Here is an 18,027-nt window from a genome sequence, read left to right as displayed (position 1 = left end):
AGTGTAAAATCTGTTAGTCATCACTTCCCATTACCATGCAAGGAATACAGATGATTTCAGCAATTTGAAACAGAAGAAATAGAGACAGGACAAGAATTGGCAATGGGAACAGCCAAGGTCAAGCCAGTATAATTTTCTGCCAATTGAAGGATCAGGGGATAACACTTTAACTCAGCAGTGGGGAATTAAAGTTCATATAGTATCAAACTAAGGAAGCGGTAAACTCAACTTGATAGTTGTTAAATACACCATCTGCAGCCAAAGTGAAAAAAACCAACCCAAAACACCAAGGTTTTAAATCTTTTTGTTAAATTCTGATTCTACTAGCTATTTTATTAATGATTATTATGTTATTTTATTTTACATAATGTTAGTTTTTAAATTCTCTGTTGGTTTTTATTTTTTTCTAGGCAATAGGGTACAGCTTTACTTTAAGATGACATTAACAGAAATTATAGTTTTAAAAGTACTGTATCAGAGCAGAAAGGGCAAGATTGGCTAAGTGAGTTTTGTTTTGTTTTCTACTGCTTCTGGATTTTTAAATTATGCTTTAAGTAAAATTTTAAGGGCTGAATCCAATGGTGGACTTGTGTATGCAGAAAGCCATTCCACTTGCTCTAGATGAGGTTTTCAGTTTTCACTGATATCTTTACCTACTGTAACCTTCAGGGTAGGAATATGTTGATTGACAATTACCAGAGAGCAAGAAAATTCTAGGAATTTTATCAACATACTCAAAATGCCAAAAATTGGGGAAGACTGAGCTAATGAACTATCAAATTTAATTAATAAAGGGATTAACAAAGTGATAAAATATTTAACATAACTGATGTGAGAAGAATAGTTACCTGTTTTGCTGTAGTAGGAGTATTAACTAGTGGGTTAGAAGGTAATGATGGTATCAGATTACTCTGAGATACAGCTAATGTGTCTTTCAATACAATATCCTGTTGAAGTTGCAGAGATGATGCTTGTTCAGATATTTCATCTTCTTCACCTGACGATTCAGTGTGGATTTCACCTGATGTTTTCTCTTCTGCAGCATCTTCCTCCTCCTCCTCCTCCTCCTCCTCTTCTATTGTAACATAAAAGAGAAATACACTAATTGGATTCCTCTAAAGTAAAATTTGTTGACAGAGAATCTTTGGTTCGAAAGGTGCTGGTTTATCCTTTTCTAAGCAGGAATATTTGTCTCTGACCCTATTAAAGGAATTGAATTGCATAAAAAAAACAGCCAGCACTCTGAGCAGAATAGTATTTTTGTATCAGTTCCTGTTCATAGATGTTTCTCTCAACACATAATAAAATTAACAACTTGTTTTTCTGTGAAACCTTCCCAAAGGACTATAAGATTTCCTAGAATGGTTAGCACATTGTTTTTTAGAAGCAGAAACTGTTCATCTAATAATCAGAACACAATAGAGGAAGTAGCCTGTGTAGAGAGTGGACAAACTATCACAGCAGCCTTTTGATTTTCACTCTTGAGTCCTTTTATTTTTGTCACTGAGTCTTTTATTCCTAGGAAAAGTGGGAAGTGCAATTATACCCAAGATATGGCCATTGGTCAGAAGAACACATGATAGCTTATGGATAAATTATTAATCATTGCTATCGTATATTAGTTCAAATAAAAAGGTCTCCAGTGGAACAGTCAAAGAACATATTAGACATATGGGGTTGCCAAGTTTATCAAGAACATACTGTATGCTTATACCATTTATATATAAAAAAGAGAAGGGAAATGATTTCCCTTGGCATCAAACTTTCTGTGCTGTACCTATGTAAACAATCCCTCCTCCCAATCTGCCTCATGTTTGTGCTGAAATATATATTGAGGAGTATTTGTTTAACAGCAATATAATGTAGCAATTAAAAACGCTAAAGGATACAGTTCCACGTCTTCCCTTAAACTCTTACTTTTTCTATAACAACTAGGCTGTTCACATGATTTTGGATCAAAGATTTGAAATGAAATAGTATTCTATGATGAATATGACAAGTTATAATGCATGTGATTATCTCAGGACTATGTGGAAAAGGCTTGTTCGCGTTCAGTACCTTTGTTTTTCTGTAAGGGAATTCTGAACTGTGTAAATGACTTTGTTATACTTTAAATACTGGGTCTAGCTTCACCTTTCTGGTGATAAACATTTCAGTAAAAGCACAAAATACCAAGTTCTGAAAAGTGATGGTTTATAAAGAAGTATTTGTGAACTTTAGCTGCTTTCAGTATAACTAATATAAACGTGGTTAAATACTGTTACCTTCCCACCGAAATGATACCTATTTATCTATTCCCATTTGCATGCTTTCAAACAGCTGGGTTGGAAGAAGCTGAGGCAAGAACAAGAGCTCAACTTGTCACTTGGTGTTGGGTCTCAAATTAAGTAAGGTGGTCACACAAACACATTATTTTAGGTGGCATGGCACCACAGAATCCTAATTTAGTTTATCTTGTTGGAAAAGTTGCCTTTCTGTATTGACAATATTTGTTTCAATCTTTTATTTAAAATAATTGTTTACACTTTTGTTTCTCACTCTTCATTTACCACTATACTTAAGAATACAACAAGGTAAGAGTAGAGAATGAAAAGCTTTCAATTATCACTTTTTCAATAAGATTTCATGAACATTGACTATCAACAAAATTGACTTTCTTTCTTTACAATGGCTGTAAACACTGGACAAATACTATTGGCTGCTATATATAAATACATAAACAGATACACATGTGCACACACATAAATAACTTTTCAATATTTCTCAATATTACATTAGTAGTAATTAGCATCTTTTGGGTACATAAATACACATAATCAAGCTTAATAACGAATTTAATAAAGGAAATGTTCTATCATGAATCACTGTTGGTAATCATTGCTAAGGTTCTGCTAGTCAAATAAACACATCAGAGGTTAATAGCTTTGATGTATACTGAATGTTGGGATCTTGAAAGATATACAACGCTAATGTCAAAGCTCAGATTCTATGAAAAAATGTATTTTTCAGCATACCATCTTAATCTTCATGAGTTTACTTTTGATTATTAGACATGTAAAATATATCTTTCACTTTTGTAGAATGTCAAAAAGGTCTTTCGATTATTTTTGTGACAGGAGGTCTTCACAAAAATTGAACGCTTCACAGCTAAAAGGAAAATAAGCTTTTTAAAAAAGGGAAACCTACCTCTGTAAAAGTAAATTTCTCTAATTATTTTTTCTTCTCTATTAAGATTGACTGTGAAGTGGGTCATATTTTCATAGCCTTTATCTATTTTTTCCATCTGAAATGCTTTAGAAGCTTCAGTAATTCTAAAATAGAAAGACCATTGTGTCATCTGCATTATTTTGCAACTGAACAGTTTAGAAATTATTGGCTTATGATGAAAATGGTAACACATCTTTACTTACTTTTGTAGCAATGCTTTAGCATTCTGTGAAAAACAAAATATAGCCAATAAAATAAATTATTTAATAACTTGTTCCTTTCTTTTCAGCATACATATTTAAAGTTAATTTATGTATAAAAATGGTAGTATATACTTTTAACAAATAATAGCTGGAATTCTAACCATAACAAGTTATTTCACCAGGGTAATGCAAAAGTGGACCCTCTGGGGTAAACCAAACTAGAAAGTATATTTTGATCCAGCAAGATATTTTAACTGTTAATTTCTCTAGGCCACATTGAGAAACAACAGATCCTCTTGATGTTGTTAAATTAAAACATCCAGCACTACAATTAGCATAGCTGCAATGCATGTTAGGAGTTATAAGACATATAACTTGACAACATGTAAACAATTACATGTTACCCATCCCTGTTATACACTGATGTACACATTCCTAAAATTATGCCCGTAAAGATTACGAGCTACTATGGTTTGTTCTGCCTGCTCCATCACAGTCTGAACATTTAGTTCAATACAGCAGCAGCCCCCAATCTTTTGGGCACCAAGGACCAGTTCCATGGACAAAGTTTTTTCCAAAGACCAGAGGGGGAGTGGTTTTGCATGCTGCCTGCATCCCATGGATTGGGCTTCACTAGTTTGCATGGCCTGGTTGCTGGCATGCCGTGGCCTGGTGCCGGTCCACGGACCAGGGGTTGGGGACCCTGCAATACAGAACAGGAAACCATTTTGTCCCTTGGGTAAAGCAATAATGTAGGCCAACTAATATCACAAATTGCTCTGTAGGTATGATTCTTGCTTCTTTTGCACTATAGAGTAATGACCGAGTTATGCATCAATTATAAACTGACAAGAGTATAGGATAAGTGCATTTTTCATATTGGGAAATATGAGGCTATTTATATTCAATTTACCGGATGTACTTAACAGAATGAATTACCAAACTTTAACTTTATGCTTTGGGAGCGCTCCCAGTTAAAAATAAAGATACATGCTCTAATATGATACACTCTCATCTCTTTGGAAAATCTGAATGAACTTGAAGATGATCTTCGCAAAGTAGTAGTTACTTAAATAAGAATCATCTGATTCTGCAGATTGGAATATAAACTGTTCAGGAGAAAATCCTATTATCTATTAATATTCAAATTGAAATTTAATTTTTGGGAAAAATCAGGTCACATAATATAACCTAATTATTTCTCTATACAGTATGTTGTAATACATTCCAAAGGGTTTTTATTATCTTCATTAAATAACCCTAGGATAAATGTCATCTCCAATATGTATCTTTTGTTTTTCACTTTGAAAAACGTATTTCTCTGTAAGTGTTATCTGTTTAACCATTTTCTCCTACTTTAAGAAAATATTATGAATTCTATATGTGGTGTGCAAAAATACAATATTCAGATTGAATATGGAAAACTACTACATAGGTAGCTATTCTATAAAACTTACATTTGAGAAGTCCATGATGAACACTCAAATCGTACTTCCTACTCAATGCTAAGAATTTTCTTCTGAGAGGTTTAGCATAAGGGAAGGTTTAATTAGAAACTGTATAATAATATATTCTCATTAAAAAAAACTTTTCTGCAACATACCTGTAAAAATACAGCCATTTCTGGCTCTTCCATAAATTGGATACCTGATTCCACCAGTTTTGATACTGTCTCTAAGTGATCTGCATACTTTTTTATCAGAGACCGGACATGTTCCAATTTCTCCTCTTGGCTCCGAGTGATTATTTGTGTCATCTCACTTTTTCGTTCTTCCAATATTAAGTACAAATAATCAAATTTTTCACATAGTTGCTCTTTCTGCCTTTTGCAGCATTCCTGTGAAATGAATAATTAGCTTTGTGTTAAAAGTATTATGTCAACTGCATCTGTTTTTATTTTTATAAATTGAGGGAAATGCCTCTGCACTGAAAAAGCTTTTTCTTTTTCTTTTTAAACCTTTCACAGTGACTTATAGAAGCCAATAAACTTCACTGATTGAGACAACTCATGAAGGTGATACGAACAAAGAAGGAATTTTGAGTTTTGAACATTCTAGACTAACACCAACTAAATTTGCCTCATAGTAGTAATAATAATAATGAAACCTTTTTCAAACACTGATGGTAGAGCTCTACAAATTTCTATTTAAGCATCAAGATTTTAGAATAAATATTCTAAAAATATGAACAATAATAGCTTTTAAAATAAATGCTTACACCAAAAGTGCTCAGAGTGACATACAAATTCCTCCAACCCCTCAAAGCATTGTCATTTGCAATGTTTATAATTACATTACATTATAAATAATAAATATTGTAATGTAATTGTAAATTATTAGAATTATTTTAGAATTACTTCTCAAGATTCAAATATCTTCTATTACATTATAAATGTAATAGAAGATATTGGAATCTTAAGAAGTAATTCTAATAATTGTATGTAACTAATTTAATACAATGTGATTACATATTGTCAAACTATATCAAAGTTTATTTTTGTTTAGGCTCCAGTGTTGGCTTTGTCCTGGCTATCTCTCTTGAAATATGATTAATTTCCAGGTACGTCATATAGACTTGCCATTTTAAATACCTGAGATAAGTTTTTTCTTTACATAAATTGAACACTCAAAAACCCTGTGAAAATTTCCAGAACTAAAAATAGTTTAGTAAGATATACTTTGCTTTTGAAACTGAATAATCATACTATTTTAATAGCTATACCTTATTTAAGATTTTCAGCAAGCCAATTTAAGAAAGGTCATAAAATATGTTATCTTAATAAACAAGTCAGAAACTCCCTCATATAACTTAGTTTTATTTTAGATTCCAGATGGAGAAATGCATTTTGCATTTTTACTCAATAGGAAAAGGATTGTATTTAAGTTCCGAGTGACTATTTGATTTCAAGATCATATTGGTGTCTAATGAGCACAAACATTATATGAAATTAAGAAAAATGTTTGAGTTATTACTGTAGAAAGTAGAAAGGCTGTGATCCATATGTTCTATTACTGAGGGACACAGAGTTATTTTGAATTATGAAAAAGAACTTCCTTGGCTCACACAGACTATGAAAGATGTGTCCTCATTGGATTGCTTTGGATCTTCCTTTATTGTATTGATTTTTGTTGAGCAGAAAAAAATGTGTTTCCTGTTGATTTGATGTTTTAGATATAACCTTCTTATATTCATGTTTTCAGTTTTACATTAATTATATTTAAACAGTCTTGCACTTGGAATTTTTAATTGGTAAAATCATTCTGTTGTGCAAACATGTTAGAAGTTTGGGGTATTGCCTTTCTAAATAAACAAAGAAAACAAAATATGGAAAACATAATGAAGGCTGTTTCTCAAAATACCATGCATTATTCTTGGATGCTAAACCTATTAAATGCTATTAAAATGAAAGGATTTATGAGCATCTGCATTTCTCAGATTACATTTGGAAAGTAAGCATTTGGAAAAAGTGGGAATTATATGTAAGTAAGTCATTATTGAAAAGAAATAATATCTGTCTTGATGACTGCTTCTACTTCATATTGGATTGTTTTGTAAAACCTTTAACAAAGGCTTTGGATTTTTTAAGAACTTTTTTTTTGCTTGCAACTAATTATGGCATCCTGCTTTTTACTGTTGTGTTCATCTGATCCTTAGGCCATATCTGAGGTGGTGTCAACTTTCCTTAGGTCTATCAGTGCCTTTTTTGCCTTATTCTGACACAGCTTTTGCAGTTGGTAAAACTTTATGCATTTCTATTACCATGGTATCAATAGTGCAGTTGGGTGATCCCTAAAAGATGGATCAGCCCTGTAATGTATTGGGTTTTGTCTTACTAAAGAGTATCACATGGGGTTAATTGCTGGAAGGCTGTTTAAGCAGGGAAGCTGGCTAACAGCTCCTAGCTCCTCCGTCTCCAGCGCCACCATTGGCTGCTTCTAGGGTGGCAATAGGTTGCTTTAAACCTATTGGCCGCCACCTAGAGGCCAGGGTATAAATAGCTGCATTCGCAGCCCTGTTTCTCAGTTCAGTTCCCGTAAGCAAATAAAGAATGATTCTTGCTGAACTCACTCACCTCGTCTCGTCAATCAAGCAACGAACCCAGTCTATAACAAGCCCAACAGCTATTGGATTTTTAGATTCACATCTTAGTCCTCCCCTCCCATTCTTGGACATTGTCTTCTAGAGCTATTCTGCTTTAAGCAGTGGAACAGTCCACTTCTTTCACACTGAGTTTTCACGAACTCTACCTGGTCTCTGAAACATAAGTCACCTTGAAAAACAGCTATTAGTGTTGGTGCCATACTAAGGGCTACACAGTGAATGGCAGAGGCAGACCTGGTTTTCTCTCTTCTGCTTTCCAACAAAACTCCCATCACAATGTCATCTTTGCTTGAGTTACTTCTCAGCATGCACTTAGTGTTCTTTTGAATATCAGCTGGGAATTGGGCTGCTTTGAACACAGCTACACAAAGTACTTGTAGAAAGCCAGATCATGTTTTGGCAGATGCCTAAACCTACCAGTCTAGCTATCTGTTAAAACTTGTCTTTCCCTCCCTCCCTTCCTTCACATCCTATTCCATGTTAAGGAAAATGAATGATGGATGTTTTCCTGCCAGTTGCTGACATTTGATAGGAAGAAAGAAAAAGCTAGGAAAATGAATGAATGAACCTTTATTGTCAAAGTACAACCATGTATACATTGAGATTGGCTGATTGTGCCCCCCCAACTCACAGTGACAACAAACCCTCCATCTTATTACACGATGTAAGCTAATTGTACAACACACCGGCCTCGCAAGTCAATCATACATAAAGTTTATAAAATTATTTCCCGTTCAAGAGCCTAACAGCCCATGGATAAAAGCTGTTCTTCAGCCTGTTGGTATGGCTGGCTATACTCCTATATCTCCTACCCATTGGTAGGAGAGTAAAGAGATACCGACCAGAGTGTGAGTCATCCCTGATAATGTTCCTCACTCTTCCAAGGCAGCGAGCCCTGGCGATGTCATCCAGTGGTGTCAGGGGACAGCCCACACTGTCTTGTGCTGTGCTCACCACCCTCTGTAATACTTTCCTATCCGTGGCTGTCAGATCAGCATACCAAAACATGACCCTGAGAAAGTGGAGTCTCTATTGGGCTTTTCTGGCCACCTGGGTTGTATTAACTTTCCAGGTAAGAGCTTCACAGTGGTAGACTCCCAGAAATTTAAAGGAGGAAACTCTCTTCACACAGCCCCCCCAATGTAAAGTGGGGCAGGTTCCTCTTTTTTCCTCCAGAAGTCTAGCACCATCTCTTTTGTCTTGCCGATGTTCAGGTACAAGTTGTTCTTGAAACACCATATGGATAGTTTTTGTACCTCCCCCCTGTATGCTGTCTCATCTCCACCCGTAATAAAACCCACTACGGTGGTATCATCTGCAAACTTAATTATTGCAGTAAATGGGTTGTACGATACACAATCATATGTGTACAATGAGTACAGGTAGGGGCTAAACACGCAGCCCTGTGGCGAGCCAGCACAAAGCTTCAGGGGTGTGGATAAAACAGACCCGACCCTCACTATTTGTAACCGGTCCCTGAGAAAGTCTTGAATCCAATCGCAGATGGAGGGGGAAAATTTCAAGTCAGGCAGCTTTTCAATAAGAGTGCTCGGCAAAATGGTGTTGAAAGTGGAGCTGTAATCAACAAAAAGCATCCTGACATAGCTTCCAGGTTTCTCAAGATGGCTTGCTACAGAGTGTAGAGCAGTAGCTATGGCATCATCTGTCGACCTGTTCCCCCTGTAGGCAAATTGATGTTTGTCGAAGTCCAGTGGGAGGCATGTCCTAAGATGTTGGAGAACCAGTCTTTCCAAGCATTTCATGACTACAGACGTTAATGCAACAGGTCTATAGTCATTCAAGCACTCAACTACAGTTTTCTTTGGGACTGGGACAATAGTAGCTGCTTTCAAGCATGATGGTACACATGCCGTTTGCAAGGAGATGTTAAAGATCCTTATCAGGACCCCTGCTAATTGGTCGGCACAGTTCTTAACCACTATCCCCAGCACCTCATCTGGGCCTGCGGCTTTGCTGGGATTCACAGCCAATAAAGCTCTCACTTGGTGTTCACACAGGGTGAGTGGTTGAGAATCAGAAGGTGGGCCAGCAGAGGCTACGGGGCAAGACCCATCCTTAACATGCTTGGTACATTGTAACTAGACAACACAATTTGTTGACATTGTTTCTATGGTAGTAAGGATCACCACTGGGCAATTTTTATGTCAATATAGTTTTATGTCAATCTAGTTTTCTGCCACCTCAAGGATTAAGCTTGACTGTAGGGAAGAGTCCTAAATTGCTAAAACTTCAATATTACAGTATCTTTCCTTTGGAGAGTTTAATTCTTACCGTGAATGTACTTGAAAGGCTTGCTATGGCCTGCAAACTCCTGATACCAACACATTTCATCCTTGCTATACAGACTCCTTTATACATACTTGCAATATGTGACGTCTTAACTTTTAAGTACTAATATTTTCATACTTTCCTTGGCTCAGAAATTTCAGCAATTTTGAACCATGTTTGCTACATTATCTCCTCTCCTATGTTCTGATTACTGAAAGGACTCTTATGGATTTTTTTGCAAATTAGAATGACATATTGTAAGCTTTACCTCATTTTTTCATTTAAAAATGGAAATTTTTTTCCATAAATGTGCTTTTTTAATACAAATGGATTCTTTTGTAACATCTTATACTGGGGTAAAGGTTTAATACAACATGGGAATTAACACAATCATAGTCTCTCACAGTCTTAAAAAAATAACAACATATAGAGCCATCATTTCTCTCACATATTTCTTCTCATAATTCAACCATGTAATCATTACTGTTTAATTACATTTTTATTTAAAGCTTAAATTCAATGTCTGAGATTCATGAGGTTGTAATACTTGATCAGAACCCTCTTTTTCACAAATTTCTGTAAAATGAAAGCATTATTAGCTGCAATTCATATTCATGCGTGATTATTTCCCACTTCTACAATTGTTTCCTTTGAGTGGCCTAATTTACTTTTCTCTACCTATTTATTATTCCATGCCTTTCTTACAAAATCATGGAAATATGATACCCCATGTATTGTATTGAAAATGTGGATAGAGAGAAAATTCCCTCTCTTTGAAGATTAGAACTTAGGGTCATCTGTTAAAAGAAAATACAGAAAAATTCATATCTATTGAAATTGAATATAATATAAATGGACATATCAAAACTGTATTTCACATTGTCAGAGATCATGATGGTCACCAATTTTAGAGTTTTTACAGGGGACTCAATCAATTCATAGAGGAGCAGAATATCAATGGTTACTTGTCTTGATGATTGCTTACTATTTGTAGAATCAGAGGTGTTATACTTCAAAAATCATGCTTGCTTGTTTTTATATTATGAATTAATACAAAATTGGGAAGCTGGCATGTTATGAAGAAAACAAAGTACCAGGCTTTAGCACTGTCTGTTTTCAAGAATTCTCCAAACCCAAATGCATTTTTTAGCAACAAAACAAAACAAAAAAAACAAAAACCACAATTATGGGTGGTTGCAGCCTGGTACTTGGTCTGTCTGCCCAAGAAAACAGAGGTAGGGAGTGAAGCAAAACAGAATGGGAAGAACTAAATGGGTGCCAAGTAGCATTCTGCTTAACAGATACCCTGTTATCTCCTCCATGGCAGCCATTTTGTGACTGGGACAATCCCTTTGGCAGCAGTGGTGCCTGTGGGCTTACAGGGCAAGTTTGAGGAAAACAGGTTCTGATGTTGCTTTCACATCTAGAAGGGCAGAGCTTTGCAAAGTAGTGCTGCCTTTGACACTACTGTATGATGAAAGCAGCATGCGCTTGCAAATCCCCCTGCTTGCTAGCTTTTCATGAGAGCACATACTATAGAGACCAAGGAATATTTGTTCAAGGGATCTTAGTGCTTCAGGTAAGCAAAAGGGGTTGAAACATTTTTCAAGTCTAGAGAAACAAGACAATGTTTCCAGTGAATCAGATGTTGTCTTGTTTCATTGAAATATAAGGAGGGGGGAGGAGGTACAGCACAATCCAATTTGCAAGATTGTCTATAAAAGGAGTTTTAGCCTCCTTGTGGAGTTGATTTCCTCGCCTAGTTTACTAGTAGTGCAGCAAACACCTACCCCATAGACTAAAAATTCTAAAAATGTCTACTGGTTCCAGAAGGCTGGCGGCTCTAGACAACATTTGTGGAACTTGCATAGAGTTGTGAGCAACACAAACTCTTTCTCAGAAAGAAAGACTTGTGTAACCTAAAACTGTGGAATTCCTCATCCACACACCATATGGATGACAACATTGGAACAAAAAAACAAAATAGCATTTTTAAGCTGCACAGTCACAAACCTATATTTATTTACCTGGAAATAATTATAATACATTACAATGTCCTAGGTCCTTGGAAAGATCTTGATGCATATGAAAGCCAACACCTGTTAAAAGAACTGGCAGCTATGACTTCAAATTGTTGTGAAGAGATAATAATAATAATTTGATTCAGTGGTATCAAAATAGTATTTGCTTACTTCAACTGTTCTGCAGGTTTCCTCCAGCTGAGTTACAATTCCTTGTACTCTGTCATTACTTCCCACAAGCACAGCGATCCCATCACTAAGTTCAGACTGTGATATAAAATAAACATATACTTTGGGAAAATATACTGTAAAGCATTGTAGTAATCTATTTTTTAACGTTATAATCATTAAAACTTTCCTAAAAGGATACTGAAAAAGTGTATATTTTATTTAGTTACTGAAGAGATACAACTAGTTCTCAAAATTTCTCATAAATAAAATTGCTGAATATAATACTTTTGCCAAAAGAGGAAGTTATTATAACAAATTTATTTAACTGAGGTGCTTTCTGTTCATATTGAAGTCTGATTTGCATGATTTAATTCTCCCACTAAAAATATTTTAGACAGTTTCATGTTAATTATTCTGTCCTCTGATCTTTTCATATTTTTTTCCTGTGATTTTTGGAACAAACATACACCAGTAAATTTTACTATACGCATACAATAAAAATAGCTTCTTATAATCACAATATAGAGCTATTTCTTGTCCTCTGTAGCCAGAAATATAGTGATTGATGTACATAAATATAACACTTTCTATTTAGATGCTTTTTCTAAGCAGTATTTCACATGTGTTATTTCAGAGTAAGAGAACATGTTTATCAGGTTGAAAAAAATACATTTTTTTCAACCTGATAAACATGTACTCAGCTTTAATATTAACAAATATAATAATGGGCTGCTTCCAAAAGCTCTGTTTATAAACTGGCTCTGTATCATGGCAGCCTCAGCAAGGCTTTCAAGAAATTGTGTTGCATTTCTCATGAGGATATTCCATATAAACAGCTGTTTAATGAATGCTGTGTTAAAAATAAATAGACCTTTAACAGATGGCAGCAAAGGATTCTGGAAGCATCTCTGAACTTTTCTATTCCATGGCCAAGAAATTACTGGCAAAATAAAAAATTTCTTAATAACTAAAAAACAATGATGGACAGAAAGACAGAAATATATTGATTTCCAGACAGAGGCATCATCAGAATAGAAACCAGAATCTGAAATCAAAGACTGAAGATATTTGGATACAACTTTTTAAAGAATGCTAGAGTCAGACTAGTAATATTTCAGAGTAGAAGAAAAACAACAATAATAAAATATAATTAGAAGGACTGTGGTCAACAGCAACAGGTTGGGACTGGATGGAACAAGTGTTTCAACTTGCCCTGTGGTACCCTTACTTCAACCTGATGAAGACTGAGACACTACATGTATATTGCCAGCACTTGAAGCTATCAGTAAAAATTTTATAATGTCTGCAATCTACTATTTATATTGCTTTCATGTCACATTTAGGAGCATTGTGAAAAGATAAAAGGCAGTTCTACCATGCCAGACTATGTTAGTCTGAAATATCAGGGGAACTCACTGATGGAGTTGTGTGCATCTTTGGGGTATGATTAAAAACTGCAAATTGATGGGTGTTGTGGTAGAAGCCCCACCCTTTTTGTATACAAATTCAATGCTGCTGCATATACAAATGGGGTAGTGCTTTGACTGCAAAGCTGTGCACACTGTATTGTAGATTTTGGCCATCTGAAGAAACCCTCCAGAAGATATTTTGTTGTGGGCTTTATAGGCATTCCTCTGGAAGGGATGTGTAGTTGGGGAAAGTGGTAAAATATATGTCATGACATTGTGATACTATGTATATTTGTATTGTATGTGATGTTGCAATACAAACACAAAAAGGGTGTGTAAAATCCTCCTTCTTGATGCTATGATGCCTGTTTCCTCATTTTGGTGCTGTTAGGGTTAAGAATTGATGCCTATGGTGAGTTGCATTGAATATGTAATTGAAATTGATGTAAGGAGTTTAGTTTCACAGGGAACAAAGACGGAATAAATTAGGTAGTTATTATAAGGATACTCAATATATGATGGCAACTATGTGAAAAACATAAAGAAATGCTTCTATATGATACCAGACCAATTTGGAGACCATGAAATTAAAACATTTTTCCAGAAACCACTTGCATTGATTATATGGCATGGGATATCTGCACACCAATAACATACAGTGGTTATTCTGGCAAAAAATTTGAATTGGAAACTCCTCAAAGAAAACTTCACTTTTCCCCCATCACAAATATTGGTGATGTTGAGAGTTTCAGTCTGTTACCTCTTCAAGGCACCATATTTGGAATGGCAGCATAGGCTCAAATATTCCGCATTGATTGTAATTGTGTGCCTGTCAGCTGGAGCAACAGATTGACCAGATTAAAAAAACATCCTTTAAAGACCTAAGATCTAAACAAAATAACTTCAATGGAAAATAATGATGTACTTTTATTAACTTAACTTATAACTTAATTTTATAAGCAGAGAGTTATTAATTTTCCAAATGAGAAGCCATTAAAAAAAAGAAAGATTTTGGTTTGTTTTTTTACCTTCTGTCTTTGGAAAACATTCGAGAGGGGAGCAACCTGACAGTCTTTATGAGCACCAAAAACCTTGCACATTGAACAGGTGGGCACTTCACAATTCAGGCAATAAATATTAATTTTCTCATCTTCATGTTCTTCACACATTGGCTGCTCAGTTTTTCTTTCAGGCCTGTGAATGGAATTAATTTAGGAGAAAAAAGCAAATCCAAATCAGAATGATTTAAAAACTTAAGATCAAATCAAAGAGGCAGATCAGAATATTTTTCTGTTTGGAAGGTAACTATAAAACTGATAGCAGCTCTCTGGGAGCACAGGGAGAGCAAACAAACTCCTATTATTTTATTTATTTACTAGGTTTTTATCCTGCTTTTATTACATTAAGAATAACTTAAGAAGAATAATTTCTTCCTCTTATTTTCTCCACAACAACAACCCTGTGAGATGGTTGAGCTGAGAAAGAGAGTGACAGGCCCAACATCATACAGCCAGCTTTCATGTCTAAGAAAGGACTAGAATTCACAGTCTCCTGGTTTCTAGGCCAGCACCTTAATCACCACACTAAATAGTTTTATCCAGCTTTTTAATAAAGATGTTAGGAACTGAATCTGTGACAACCTGCATGCAAGTGTGTGCTTCCTACTACTGAACAATTGGTCTCTTCCAAACAGAACAGGCTCCAATATAAAGAAAAAAAGGCCCTGAGAATGAAAAAAGATATGGGGATATAAAATCATCACAGGTGTCTGCATGCTATTGTTCAAAAAGTGAAGATGGCGGCCATGACAATGCAATGATGCTCTACCTGTTTATTAATGTATATGTGTGTGTATGTGTATATGTATGTGTATAATATATATAATATATATAATTAAACAATAGTCAGAAAACACTGATCTAAATGTATTGATTCTCATTAAAGATGTAAAGGACTGGCTGACTGAAAAATATCACCAATAATGTATTTAAAACAAGCTATCTTCTAATGGAGTGAAATATGGAAAGACATGAATATTTGGAAAGAACTCTGTGGAAAATTAAAAGACTGTTACTTGGCAAACATTCCCAATAATTTGCCTCCCTTGCTAAAGCACCAGTATAAAACCATTATGTTTTTAATACAGCTGTAGGCAGTAGCTTAAAGCATCTTCTACCTAAGGGAAGTCTAAGGCCACTTCAGTACCAGCAGGAGTTCCACCCCATTCCCCATCAGTCACAAAGCAGTTATCTCAGTTTCAAGTAGGGAAGAAGTCAAATTCAGTCAAGATATGGGATGCCATAAACCAATCAGACATCACAATCTTTCTTACTGTCAAATTAATAGTAGAATGCAAAGAATATATTAATTTCTGGTCAGAGCCTGTCTCCCTGAGCCATTATCAATTGCCAGGTGTGATCCACGGGCGGTAAAATGCCCAGGTCTAAGAAGTTTCCTTTGTTGTTCCTCAACTACAGACAGAAACCAAAGCAACTACTCACATCGTTAAAGATATACTCTGAGAATTGCTAGGGTGGAGCTGTCTTAACTTTCTTTCTCTTAACCCCTCTCACCTGGGAATCCAGATTACATTCCACCACATCTTAATATACAGAATCTATTAGACATTCATCTTACACACACTGTCCTGGTAGAGCACATTTTTAAAAGCAAGACCCACAATACACTTTCTGAAATTAAACAAACTGTTTAGTTTTATGGACCTTCATCATTTGCAATAGTGTGACTAAATCATTTTTATAATGTAAGTTATTAAAAGCACAAATATATTTATTTTTGCTGAAGAATCAATAGACCTTGTTTTCATGATAGAATTCATTCAGAGTAAGTCTTTCCTCTAATATCCATTATATTGCTTTGAATTAATTATAACAGTAATATACAACCATCACATCACTATATGTTTATAAATGATTATATATTTAATTTAAACTTCAAAGAAAGAAATCACTTAACATGACCAGTTTACTATTGCATCCTTTATAATTGTCTTGGGTAGCATGGTCCTATTTGATACACACCATACATATAATGAGCCATTTTTGAAATCATATCTGAGCACAAGGAATTTTTTCTTTATCTTACTCAAGGAATAGATGTTGAACTACCCTGGTTAAAATGTCTGAAGTAAAGTGACCTTAACTTCTTTACAGACTGAGACTCAGGCTGGTAATACAGCAGAATAAAGTGAAGACTCATATACAAGACCAACATCAAAAAGTAATTATCTTTCTGTAGCAGTTGAATAAGGAGACAACATCCTCAAATCCTATTTTCTACTGACCCTTCCCCTATCAGGGGTAGGCAACCTTGGCTCTTTTATGACTCCAGCCGGCTCAGGAATTCTGGGAGTTGAAGTCCACGAGTCATAAAAGAGCCAAGGTTGCCTACCCCTGCCCTAGTTCCACCCTCCTTTCCTCTCCCCTCTCTTCTCTCAATGCTGAATGTCTGCACACTGTCTTTTAAAATTCCCATGCACTAGTACAGCATAATTCCAAGCATTAATATTACAGTTGTCAAAATGTTATTGCTGTCTAATAGTTTTACATAAAAGTCCACTGTATATAGCAAACTGCTGAAATAAGGTATTTACCTTTGGAAACTTCCTTAGGGGCTCTTTCATGTCTGCTCCTGTCACTTAATGCTTCTCCATATGAAAGCATTCCATTTGTAGAGAAATAAGAAATGCTTTTATATGGAAAAATATACAGTAGTTATATGGACAGGCTTGCAGAGCCCCTTCCTAAAGTTGCTAAATTTCACAGATATATTTATGGCATTTTCTCCTATTTGTGAGAATTTGGCATGAGTATTGTACTATATGTGTTTTAAGCTTCTTCATCAACAAAAGAGATACGCTTGTACCCAAACATAAACAATTTGTGGGTCAGGTAAATGCCAAGCAGTGGAAAAAAGAGGAGCACAGGTGTTAGGCCTCTTTTTGCTGCTATTAATCTTTAGCCTTTTTAAAGAATCCTCTAAAAAGTAGAGGTGGGCAAGATAGGCCTATAGGACACATAACTATAGCAAACAAAATTTACTGTCCAGAATTAATTCTTGGGCAGTTAGAAAGATCTGAGGAAGACTGCTGTTGATACTTATTACAATTTTCCCTTCATAACTGCTTAGCATTAAAATTCCCAGGCCTGAATTTTCCAAAATTCTCTGTTTGATTCTTGAGAAGTCTAATTCCATGCATTTCAAAGGAAAATACCATTAAATTAAATGGGATGGATAAATGAACTTTCAAAGTGAAATTGTTAATTACCTAGAAGATTCCTGTTTGTATATATCAATTATATTTTCCACCAGCAGGTTTCTTTGAAGGCCATACACTCCATGCCTGTCAAGAACTACTTCATGTCTACAGGAGGGGCAGCGAAATCGACCTCCTGAAGCCACAGTGGTGCCTCCTCTGGTTGGGAGATATGGATTGGAGGCCTGTTCTTGCCAAACAATAAAAAAAAGTTGTAAAGCCAATTGTATATTATTTCTCAATTATTCTGCACATCACAAGATACTTATCATATCATCTACTTAAGATATGATCTAATGTGTTAATGTAGTCACCCTTATGGTATTAGTGGACTTCACATGAAGTCAAAT

General features: G+C 35.2%; 2 protein-coding genes across 4 annotated transcripts in view; both read right to left on the bottom strand.

Annotated features, from left to right (window-relative positions):
• MTFR1 (mitochondrial fission regulator 1) overlaps nucleotides 1-18,027 on the bottom strand; it is a 200,036-nt gene that overhangs the window by 65,151 nt on the left and 116,858 nt on the right. The gene's annotated exons all lie outside the window — the stretch shown is intronic.
• Nucleotides 1-18,027, bottom strand: part of TRIM55 (tripartite motif containing 55) — a 41,986-nt gene that overhangs the window by 23,394 nt on the left and 565 nt on the right. For all 3 annotated transcript variants that reach the window (XM_083361212.1, XM_083361211.1, XM_083361213.1), the window contains exons 2-8: nucleotides 17,690-17,862; nucleotides 14,430-14,595; nucleotides 11,993-12,088; nucleotides 5,014-5,247; nucleotides 3,411-3,433; nucleotides 3,187-3,311; nucleotides 849-1,075 (exon numbers count right to left, since the gene is read on the bottom strand). In XM_083361212.1, the coding sequence (XP_083217338.1) occupies nucleotides 849-1,075; nucleotides 3,187-3,311; nucleotides 3,411-3,433; nucleotides 5,014-5,247; nucleotides 11,993-12,088; nucleotides 14,430-14,595; nucleotides 17,690-17,862 (1,044 nt within the window). The remainder of the gene's footprint in view (nucleotides 1-848; nucleotides 1,076-3,186; nucleotides 3,312-3,410; nucleotides 3,434-5,013; nucleotides 5,248-11,992; nucleotides 12,089-14,429; nucleotides 14,596-17,689; nucleotides 17,863-18,027) is intronic.

The sequence above is a fragment of the Vipera ursinii genome, assembly GCF_947247035.1.
Source record: "Vipera ursinii genome assembly, chromosome: 3".
NCBI lineage: Eukaryota > Metazoa > Chordata > Lepidosauria > Squamata > Viperidae > Vipera > Vipera ursinii.
Note: the sequence above shows the minus strand (reverse complement) of the source record. Positions and strands in the feature narration are given on the sequence as shown.